The 12,182-nt window shown below is 43.0% G+C and overlaps 1 protein-coding gene across 2 annotated transcripts in view; it reads right to left on the bottom strand.

The window, feature by feature from the left end:
- The window catches only part of galnt16 (UDP-N-acetyl-alpha-D-galactosamine:polypeptide N-acetylgalactosaminyltransferase 16), a 195,788-nt gene that overhangs the window by 138,536 nt on the left and 45,070 nt on the right, over nt 1–12,182 (bottom strand). For both annotated transcript variants that reach the window (XM_078562984.1, XM_078562983.1), the window contains exon 3: nt 1,621–1,719. In XM_078562984.1, the coding sequence (XP_078419110.1) occupies nt 1,621–1,719 (99 nt within the window). The remainder of the gene's footprint in view (nt 1–1,620; nt 1,720–12,182) is intronic.

Raw genomic sequence — 12,182 nt, 5'->3', positions numbered from 1 at the left:
TAACTCTGTTTCTCTCTCCACAGATGTTGCCCAACCTGCTGAGTTTTTCCAGCATTTTCTGTTTTTATTTCAGATTTCCAGCATCTGCTTTTATTCTGGAATACTGTGCACAGTTTAGTCTCGTTATTGAAATAAGGAAATAACTGCATTCAAAGGTTCACTCGGCTGATTCCTGGGATGAAGGGGTTGTCTTTTGAGGAAAGGCTGGGCAGGTTGGGCCTGTATCCATTGAAGTTAGAAGAATGAGAGGTGATTTTATTGAAACATATAAGATCCTGAGGGGACTTGACAGGATGGATGCTGAAAGGATGTTATCCCTGAAAGAAGAGACTAGAATGAGGGGATTCCATTAAAAAATAAGGGGTCTCTCATTTAAGACAGAGATGAGAAGTATTTTTTTCTCAGAGAGTCGTTTATCTATGGAATTCTCTTCCTCAGGGAGTAGTGGAGACAATGGAGGTCATTGAATATTTTTAATGCTGAGTTAGATAGATTCTTGACTGGGGTCAGTCAAAGGGAGTCAAAGGGCAAAGGGGTAGACAGCAAAGTAGAGACCACAATCAGATCAGCCATGATCTTATCAAATGGTCCGATAGTGAGGATGACATGTGTATTTGGAATGCTCAGGCGCTTCAAATAAGCAATCCCAAATTTATCACCTTATCAACCTGTAGGGTTCAAAAAAAAGGAACTTGGCAAATAACTGCTTAACATTATTTCACACTTCCATACACCAACAAGATGATCTGTAAGCAGTTAATGGCCAGAAGGGATGAAATACCAAGCGTGATGGGAAAGTTTCTACGTGGTCAAAGAGAAAAGTTTTTAAGGAGGCTTTGGGAGTAGGGAGGGATGGGAGTGAGGTGAAGTGATTTAGTTAACAATTCCATTGGTCAGAATGTAGTAACTGAATGATGGGCCTCTGATGGTAGAGGGAATGGGGGAACAAGTAAAGAGAGAAAGACCTGCATTTATATAGATCACAGTTGTAATTGAGGAAATGAATCAGCCAATTTGTGCTCAGCAAGCTCTCACAAACAGCAGCATGACAATGATAAGATAATCTGTTTTAGTGATAAATATTGACCAGGACATCATGGAGAACCCCCCTTTACTTCTCTTTGAATAGTACCATGAAATCTTTTACATCCACATAAGAGAGCAGACTTGGTTTAAAATCTCGACCAAAAGACAGCACCTCTGGCAGTGCAGCCACCTTCACTATTGCACTCCAGTGTCAATTTAAATTAAAGGCTTAAATCTTTGGAATGGGACTTGAGCCCACAACCTTCTGACTCAGAGGCAAGGGCATTACCTACTGAACAACGGCTGCCAAGCTCAGCAGCAACCATCTTAGGAAGGAAGAACTTTTGTGCCTTTCAAAACCTCAGGACGTCACACTTTAGCTGGAATTGGAGGAGCGGATAGTGCAAGCAGGGAAGGCTGGGTGAAGAGGATTGCACAGATAGAGTGGAAGAGTTCAGAAAGGGGTTTGAAGAGACAGATAACAATGCGGAAGTTGATATGCTGGTGCTAGAAGGTATTAGTGGAGTTTGACACACAGCCAGAGGTGATTGGTGTGTTGGCACATTGAGGGTATCCAGTGGCGCAAACACTGACCTTATCACCGTACGGAGCAGCGTGGAGCGAGCCTCGTTGTGGAAGGTGATGACGACACTGGTCACTGGCAAGTCCTGGTTGTACTGAATGGAGGGGCATCTGAAAAACACAGAGTTATAAAGGAGGACTTGAGAGGTGGAACACAACAACAGGAATAGATCCTCAATCAGACCATGACTGATCTGTACTCTTTGATATTCCATATCCTTTTGTTTCTATACTCTATACATTACCACTCTCTTTGACTTTTGCACCATAAAATGTTTTGTGATTTAATCTCTCCTGCCCTCCACCCTATCACAGCCCTTCTCTTTAGCTCTTCCTCCCTTCCCCCCTTCCACTATCTCAAAGCCTATTAATTTCCATTTTCCTTCGACTCTAATGAAAGGTCACCTTCAGCTGAAACGTTAACTCTGTTTCTCTCTCCACATGTGCTGTCTGACCTGTTGAGCATTTCTAGCATTTTCTTGTTTTTATTTCAGATTTCCAGTATCCGCAGTATTTTGCTTTTGTATTAGTCCTTTTAAAAAGTGTAATGGAAGCTAGAGACAATTAACAACGTTTATTATTGCTTCAAAACAATCATCTTAAAATTACATACAGAGCAGCACGTGTTGTCCTATGTCTATAACCTCACGTATAAAGAATTCCATCGGAATCGTGAGTGACTGCACTCACATGGGGCAGGATTTTGCCCTTGGTGGGGGTGCTCGGTGGTGGCAATCGGGAAGCTGACCACCGCTCGCGATCAGCTCCACCCCGCAATTTCATGCAGGTGACCAATTAAGGCCCACCCTGCGTGGATCGTGAACGACAGCACTGAGTGCTGCCTGTGCGGGCGGGCGGAGGAGGGAGAGCAGGGCCTAGCGCACAGTTCACACATGCGCAAGAAAGAGCGCTTCAATCTCCCTGAGGCATGGAGCTGCCTCAGAGAGATTGAAGCGCTGTTTAAAAAAAAACGAAGAAAATAAAAATTTAATAAAACATGTCCCCTCTGTGCGATGACGTCCAGATGCATACCCGATGTCATCGCGCGTCATTTTACGCTCGGATGTGTCGGGCGCGCGCGCCTACATGCCGAGCGTAATACTCTCCCCATGGTAACACTCCTTGAAGGGAGCCAAAGTCCCTCACTGAATTAAAGTTTTGTATCTCTCTCTATACCATTTTAAAAACATATGAATATTGCCCAATTCTTGCTGAGTTTTAACTGTGTTGGACAGTTTAGGATCCTTAGTTCATCCAACACAGACACCCACAACTACTTCATCCTTACCAATGTCCAATGACCAATGTCTAAAGCTACCATCCTTTTCCAATGTTATTTCAGTAATCTTTGTATTTTATCCTTGCTCTTCCTGATCTATGACTTGTTCAGTGTCATTGTGATCAAAAGATTAGATCTGCAAGCATGCAGTTTAAACTAATTCAAACAATATTAAAGTATTTCTATTTTCTTACATGTACTGTAACCCATTTTCTTGCCTTTCAATCATATTCCTTGTTCTAATTCCCAAATATCTATCATTATAAAATACAGATGCACCAACATATGTGTCAGTTCTCCCAAATACAGTCTCTGCCCAGTAAGACATCGATTTTATTTGCAAATTAGCTGCAGTTCCTACATTACAATAGTGACTACACTTCAAAGATACTTCATTGACTGCAAAGCTCTTGGGACTTCTTGAGCTGTGAAAACGCAAGCAATGAACTGAGACTTGTGATCTTAAGCTCAGTATTTAACCCTACCCACCCTGCTCTGCTGTCATCTTCGGAAAGTAGAAAAACATTAACCACAGAATTCAGGCTAAACCCAATAGCTGAATTTATTTTTAAGATAAAAAATATTGCACAGAAGCAGCTATGGGAAACTAGATGGGCAAATAGCTATAAAGATGAGTGAATAAAGCAGTCCAGGAGAATGTAAATATTTTTATTGCAGCCTATTTCTTGTACACCTGCAAGTCTTTGGGGTATACTTTTGCAAGGTTCCTGCTGTGTTATTTTTGTGAACTGCGGCTCCCCTCACCAGGAGCACAACTATAATCTACAACAACAACAAAACTAAAACTGTGCAGCAGCTTTACATGTTTGCTTATCAATACGCTGCTAGATAAAGGAATATCAATCAAGCTGAATGGTTCAGCTGTTGCATTAAATAACATGCATTTTAATGGTGCCGTGAATATAGTAAAACGTACCCAAGTTTCTTCACAGGAACATTATCAAACAAAATTGGACACAAAGCCACATAAGGTGATACCAGGGTAGATGGCCAAAAACTTGACCAAAGAGGTAGGTTTTACGGAGAGTCTTAAAGCAGGGAAGCAAGGTAGAGAGGTGAAGAGGTTTAAGGAGGGAATTCCAGAGCTTAGGGCCGAGGCAATTGAAGGCACAGCCAACAATGGTGGGGTGATAAAAATCAGGGATGCTCAAGAGGCCAGATTTAGAAGAGCGCAGATATCTCAGACAGTTGTAGGGCTGATAAGATTAAAGAGATAGGAGGGGGTGAAGCATGGTGGCAATGTTCCCTCTAGGCTAGCAACCCATAAGTTCCCACACAAGCAGAACACAAGTCGGCCACTTTAAGTTGGCATTTAAACAGATCAGCTGTGCACAACAAAATAAAGGTTCAAAGGGTACATTGCATGGAAGGACTTGAAAACAAGAATAGAAATTTTCAAATTGGGATGCCAGACTGGCAGCCAATGTAGGTCAGCATGCCACAGGGGTAATGGATGAACAGAACTTGGTGCAAGTAAGTACATGAGCAGCAGAATTTAGGATGACCTTAAGTTAAATGAAGGTAAAATATGCGAGCCCATCCAACAGTCCATTGGAATAGTCAAATCTAGAGGTAACAAAGACATGAATGAGGATTCCAGCAGCAGGTGAGCTGAGAAAGGGTGAAGTCGGGCAATGTTACAGAGGTGGAAATAGGCCGTCTTAGTGATGATGTGGATATGTGGTCAGAAGTTCATCTCAGGGTCAAATATGACACCACGTTTGCAACAATCTGGTTCAGACTGTTGCTAAGGAGGGGGATGGAGTCAGTAACTAGGGAATGGGATCTGTGGTAGGGAACAAAGACAACGGCTTCAGTTTCCCAATGTCTAACTGGAGAAAATTCTGCTCATCCAGTACTGGATGTCTGAGAAGCAGTCTGATAATTTAGCAACAATGGATGAATCAAGAGAGATGGCGGTGAGGTAGAGCAGGGTGTCATCAGCTGTTGCCCAGAGACAGCATATAGGTGAGAAATAGAACCTTGGGGGACATCAGAAGTAACGGTGCCAGAGCAGGAACAGAATCCGTTGCAAGTGATTCCCTGGCTACGATTAGATAGATAAGAACGGAACCAGGTGAGAGCCTGCTGGACGACAGTGGATGGGTGTTGGATGGTGATGGATGTGGTTAATCGTGTCAAAGGTAGCAGACAGGTCAAGAAAGACGAGGAGGAAAAGTTTACCTTTTTCACAGTCATGTAGGATGTCATTTGTGACTTGGATAAAAGCTGTTTCAGTGCTGTGTAGGGGCAGAAACCTGATTGGAGGGATTCAAACATGGAGTTCTAGGAAAGATGCGGATGGATTTGGGAAGCGACAACACATTCAAAACCTTTGAAGAGGAAAGAAGGTTGGAGATGGGGCCGTTAGTTTGCAAGGTTAAGGATTTTTTTTTGAGGAGAGGGATCATGACAACAAATTTAAAGGTGAGAGGAACAACACCTGAAGAGAGAGAACTGTTAACAATATTTAACAAGTGTCAGCCAATGAGTTGGAGGCGGGGTGGGACTTGTGATTTTTGAGTCTCTAAACTCTTGACTGAAGCTATAGCAAACAGAGTTTCCTCATTCCAACAGGATTATTTCTTCAGCAAATACAGTGTGGAGGTTAATTTTGTAATACTAATTGTGTGTGTGTAAAATCAATTGAGCCACTTATAGCAGTGCAGTCACCAGGTGCGATTGATGGGGGAAATTACACAATTATCATTGTTTTACCCAGGGTTTATGCTGTCACTATATGTATTCTTAAATAACACAGAGCTTTTTTTATTCTTTCATAGGACATGGGAATCACTGGCAAAACCAGCATTTGTCACCCATCCCTAATTATCTCTGAACTGAGTGACTTGCTCAGCCATTTCAGAGGACAGTTAAGAGTCAACCACATTGCTGTGGATCCAGAATCATATGTCAGCCAGACCTGGTAAACACAGCAGATGTCCTTCCCTAAATGACATTAGTGAACCAGATATGTGTTTAACAACGATTGATGATAGTTGTCATGGTTACCATTACTGAGTCTTTGAGATTTATTGACAGAATTTTAGGATTGTTAATTGAATTCCACCATGGTGGGATTTGAACTCATGGCCCCAGAGCATTAGCCTAGGCCTCTGGATTACTAGTCCAGTGACATTACCACTGCACTACTGCCTCCCAGTTAAAGTTTGCCCTTAATTAATCAAATGAGTGCACATTGGCTAATGTGCTGTGTTGCAGTAACCTCGGCAACTGAAATAATTAAAATGTAACTCGCTTGAGGCAGAATTCTGCTTCAGTCCAAAACTGGTGAATTGCGGAGGATGTATCTATTGAGCTCGGCATTCGTCCTATGATCTTTCTCAGTAAGGCTGTCAATTAGTGTTGGGACATGGGCTGTCCCATGTTGGTTATTGGCACCAGCTAGGATCTAGACTGAGGCTGTCCTCAGTTCCCAGTTATGTCAGAATGGCGAGAGGTGAGGAATAGCTGATGCTTCTGGTAGCAGAAATTACCTGACACTTATTCAACGCTACCTCAATGAAGCATTACTGCTCTACTGAGAAAGCTGGAAAACATTCTCCAGTTCACCAGAAATCACCTGGTTATAAAGTACTGCTGAGTATTTCAGCACTCTCAAAAGGAGCTTCAAGAAGCCTCTTGATTTAGGCGTCTTATTTGACCTTGAGATGAGTTTCCGATCCCATACTCCCTCTCTCACTACTTCCACCTCCACAACATCACTCGTCCCTGCCACTGCCTCAGCCCATCTGCTGCTGAAATGTTCTTCCATGCTTTTGTTAGCCTTCACACGCGACTGTTCCAATGATTTCCCAGCTAGCCTCACTGCTTTCACCCTCCATTAACTTGAACTCATCCATAACTCTGGTGCCTGCTTTCTAACTTGCACCAAATCCTGTCCATCCATCAACCCTGTGCTCACTGGCATATATTGGCTCCCAGAATGGCAATGCCTTGATTTAAAAATTCTCATCCTTCAGTTCAAAGATCTCCATGGCCTTGCCCACTCTCCCTATTTCTGTAACTTTTTCCAGTTCTACAATCCTCCAATTCTGTCCTCTTAATCATCCCTGATTTTAATCGCACCACCATTGGTGGTCGTGCCTTCAGCTGCCTGCGTCCCAAGCTCTGGAATTCCCTCCCTAAACCTCTCTTACTCTCTACTTCAATTTCCTCTTTTAGGACACTGCTTCAAACCTATCTCTTTGACCACATTTTTGGTCACCTGTCCTAATAACTCCTTATGTGGCTTTGGTGTCAAATACTACTCGACAACACTCCAATGAAGGGTCTTGCAACATTTTACTATGTTACAGTTGTTACATGAATCCAAGTTGTAATCTTTTTGATGGGGTCAGATATGAGTGCCAGCCAAAATATTCGAACTCTCTGTGGTTGACAACTGTCCGAGGTTGTCTTGGGGTCCCGAGGAATTAAGGGTGGGATTTTAGACCAGCGGAATTTTACGGTCCTGCCAAAGTCAATGGGCAGGTTTTTCCGGTCGGCGAGTGGGGGCGGGGCCCACTCGCCGATGCAGGAATACGTCGGGCATGCGTCCTGACATCACCCCGCATCATTTAGATTGTCAGTTTGGTGGGCGCGCAGCCCGCCGAACTGTTAACGGCCTATTAAGGCCATTAAAAAACCAATTAACGTGATTAAGGTTGGTGGGCAGGCCGGGAACCCAGGTGGGCTTCAGAAAAAGCATGAAGCCTCATCCACGGGCAGGATAAGGTTTCATGAGGGTATTTAAATTTTTACGAAAGGTTTCAATAAAAGTTATGGACATGTCCCAACTCATGTGACAGTGTCACATGAGGGGACATGGCAGGGAAATTTTTCAAACCTCTTTATTTCAAGTTTTACATCGGAGACGATCTGCCTGAGGCAGCTCTTTGCCTCAGGGGAGTCTGTGCGCTCTCTCACGCGCATGCGCAAAAAAGTGCACTCCAGGCTGAGGGAATCCACCCCCCTCCACCCCCCCCGCCCGCACAGGGAGTGCATAGCACTTCCTGGCGCACGTCATACTTAAAATGGCTGCGTGTCCCCAATCAGGGGACGCCGATCAGAGGCCTGCCCGCTGGTGACCGCTCCCGCTCTCCCCCCTCGACGGGGGGAAAATGTTGGCCAATGGACTTTTGAATGGCTCACCGCATGTTATGGCCCAGTCCCCGCCTCAACGGGGTAGTAAAATCCCACCCTAAAAGATTAATCTCCTGGACTCCTGTCATGGAGGCATTAAAAATAAATCTTTAAAAAAAATTTTTGTTGAACATTTTTGTTTATTAGTTACAAAAATATTGGAGATGGGGAAAATGTTGTCTGATTACAGTCAGGAATTATCCAATCAGGTGGGGAAGAGCCTATTTGCTTTGCAATTGGCATGAGAAGGTGGGGCTCCATGAGGATGGACATGTTGAGTGACTAATGGTGAGAGTGTAAAGGTGAGGTGGTTGAGGTTGGGAGGTCATGTGATGAAAGCTCCTGGAGTAGATCCAACCAGAAAACTGCACCTCAGGGTCTTTCTGTGAAGCTCGCCAGCGATCCCATGGGTGATTAATGGTGTGAGAGTAGGGGCAGGGTGATTAGAGGCAGGTGACAGAATCATTTGGAATAAGTCCAACCAGAGTTGTCAATCCAACAGAGTTTGTGTGGAATATGCGACTTCCTTTGTGCAGCTGGTTTACACCTACAGCAGGAAGACTATCCCCATATTACAAAGTAAAATGCAGAAGAGTGCTCAATCTAATCATTCTCCCCAGCCCTGGGCTCCAACAACAGTGCAGCTTTTGTCTTCATGGTCTATCTTTCTCATCTTTCCAGCCCCCTTTTCTTTATGCATTTCTCTCACTCTCTCTCTCCATTCCTTTTGTTTTTCTCACTCTTCCTTTCTCTCTTCTCCTCCCTTCCCCCTTTTTCTTTCAGCACTCTCTCCCCTCCCCCTCACACTGTCGCATGGTTTCTGACTATGTCTTTGTAAAGAATGTTCAGTGACTGTTACACACAAAATGACCCTCTGCCCTCCAGTCTAGACTTGGCAATGTCTCTCACAGATTTTGTAATCCGATTGTCAATAACGTTTTCTTTCTCAGGTCAGGAAAGGAGACCTAAGTAAACATTGCTCTCATTACGCTTCCTATATCCCCAGCACAGGAATGTACTGCTGTCTGTAATAAGGGAATGGTCTCCAAGACACTTTACAATATAAATCACATTTGGCAGCTAGCAGGCAATTAAAAAATGCCACATGGGATATTTCATGGAAAGTCATTGTGTATAGCACAGGATGTTGAATTAATTCAGAATCAAAATTGAACTGCCAGCACAAATCAACAAGGGGAAAGATAACTCCCACCTTCTGTACCACCACAGTGCAGCAAGATCCCACAAACAGAAATCTAATTAATAACTAAGTCATCTATTTTTGTGATGCTGGTTGAGGGATAAATATTAGGCCGGACACTGGGAAGAACTCCCCAACCCATACTTTTATTCAAAATACTGTCATGGGATCTTTTATGTCCACCTGCGAGGGATGACAGTGCATGGGTCTAACATCTCATCTGAAAGATGGCACCTCCGACAGTGCAACACTTTCTTAGTACATAAATACATTTAAAGGGAATCTAGGTAAATACATAAGGGAGAAAGGATAGTCGGTTATGTTGATAGGGTTAGATGAGGAGAGGTGGGAGGAGGCTCGCGTGGAACATAAAGGCCAGGATAGACAGTTGGGCTGAATGGTCTGCATTCATGCTGTACATTATATGTAATTCTAGCACTGCACTGGAGTGTTAGCCTGAGTTATATGCTCAAGTCTCTAGACCTTCTGACTCAGGCAAGATTACTATCCACTACACCACAGCTGATAACTTGATGGGTTACATCTGGTCCCATAAATTTGTTATATTAGCACATATGGCAATAGTATAACTTCTTTGTAACTATACTCTTTACCTTTATTTATAAAGCCCTGGATCTTGTACGCTTTATTAACCGCTCTCTCAAACCTGCCTTGCTGCCTTCACCTCCAGTCTGGGTCTGTTGTAGACTCATTGATAGAGATTGACTACAATGATTAGGCAACAACTCCATTTCATTACACCATTTGACTACAGGATGGTAGAAGGTGAACTCGAGGTACCGTGGTCTTCCTTCATCTAGCAATTCCTATCTTGCTATATTGCCTACTGTGGTTGCCTTCTAAACAGTGACTGTAGTTCAAAACAAATCCACAGTAAAAAACTTTAGGACATTCTGAGCATGCTATAAGCTGTTACTTTACTTTCTTTGCAAACCGTGGGGAATAGAATCATAGAATGATGCAACACAAACAAAGGCCATTCAGCTCATCCTACCTATGATGACTCTGAAAGATCTATCCAATCAGTCCCACTCACCCACTCTCTCACCAAAGACCTGCAAATTTTTCTTCTCAAGTATTTATCTAATTTCTTTTTGAACGTTACTATTGAATCTGCTTACCTCATCCTTTCAGGCAGTGCATTCCAGATCATAACAACTCACTGAGTGAAAAATAATTCAAATCTCTCCATTTCTTTCGCCGATTACCTTAAATCTATGTCCTCTGGTTACCATTCATCTTATTTACTCTATCAAAACCCCTCATATTAATAAACACCTTTATTAAATCTTCCATTAACCTTATCTGCTCTAAGGAGAACGATGCCAGCTTCTCCTATTTCTCTACATACAGGCTATAAAGTCTCAAGTTCAGTCTCTGGATTATGCTGTGTTAATTGGTCCTAAACTTAGGCAACTTCACGTTGTTAAATATTTATTTACTGGCCACTTTAGGTTTTAGGATTCAGCACAACCTGCTTCTGTTCACAGTGGGGAAAGGCAAAATTAAATAGTTCAAAAATTGTGGACATTTGGGGAAGATTAGTTTGGGATTTTGGGAAATGTAGGCGCGTGCATTTGCATGACGTGAAAGTTATTTGGTTCCACAACAACTGTCCTGACAATATCACCATGGCAATTACTGAGGTGCCAGACGAGGGTTGCTAGGCAACAGAAGTGTGTCATAGTCCTATGCAGGCAGCAGCAAGAGAAAATGTGGATTTCAATACTGCCAAAGGATCAAATACTTGATTTTTAACTCAATTCACTCTGGTCCTTTTTTCCATCTACACCTTATGACTAATATTGAATTTCATAGTACAGTTTTACTGCATTACAGAAATGGGGGATTCACTGAGGGTGGGTTCTCTGCTGTAGGATATCAAAACAACAGCAATGACTGTCAACCAATAAAACTTTGCAATTTGATGGCTGGGGAATTCAGAATGATTCAATCCCCACTGTTAACACAAATCCTTCCGGTCATCATTCACACTTTCATTATCCAAATCCCAATGAGGTTGGACTCTTTCACATATTGCTGAGAGGACTGACTGTCAGTTATCAGGGGTTCTAGTTGCGGGTTGTGACTCAATGATAGGAAACGCTCTCACCCCTGAGGCTGGAGGTTGTGGGTTTAAGATCTACTCCAGAGATTTAAGCACATAATCTATAACTGAGCATGGAATATTTGTCAGAATACCACCTCTACTATTTTTCCAATAGTGCCATAGGATCTTTTACATCTGTCCAAGAGGGCAGACAGGAACTCAGTTTAACATTTCATTTGAAGGACAGTACCTCTAACAGTGCAGAACTGCACTGGAATGTCAGTCTGGATTATGTGTATATTCATTTAGATATTAACAAGCTTCTGCCCCCTTTAATTTTTTTTATTCTTTCATGGGATGTGGGTGTTGCTGGCAAGGTTAGCATTTGCTGTCCATCCCTAATTGCCCTCGAACTGACTTTGCTAGGTCATTTCAGAGAGCAGTTAAGAGTCAACCACATTGCTGTGGGTCTGGAGTCACATGTAGGCCAGACCAGGTAAGGAGGGCACATTTCATTCCCTAAAGAACATTAGTGAACCTGGTGGGTTTTTACAACAATCAGCAATGGCTTCATGGTCATCATTGGACCTTTAATTGCAGATTTTTAATTGAATTCAAATTTCACCATCTGCCGTGGTGTGATTTGAACTCGGGTCCACAGAGCAGGATTACTAGTCCAGTGACAATACACCCCCACCTCCCCTCTGTGCACATGTGTATGCATGTGCATATGTGTGTGTGTGTGTGTGTGTGTGTGTGCATGCGTGTGTGAGAGAGTGAGTGAGTCTATTTGTCTGTGTGTATATGTGGGTTGGACATATTCCTGGAGATTTCATCTGCCTCCAGCAGAGTGGAGA

The sequence above is a fragment of the Cetorhinus maximus genome, chromosome 18 (genome assembly GCF_964194155.1).
Source record: "Cetorhinus maximus chromosome 18, sCetMax3.hap1.1, whole genome shotgun sequence".
NCBI lineage: Eukaryota > Metazoa > Chordata > Chondrichthyes > Lamniformes > Cetorhinidae > Cetorhinus > Cetorhinus maximus.
This window is presented reverse-complemented; position numbering and strand designations above follow the sequence as displayed.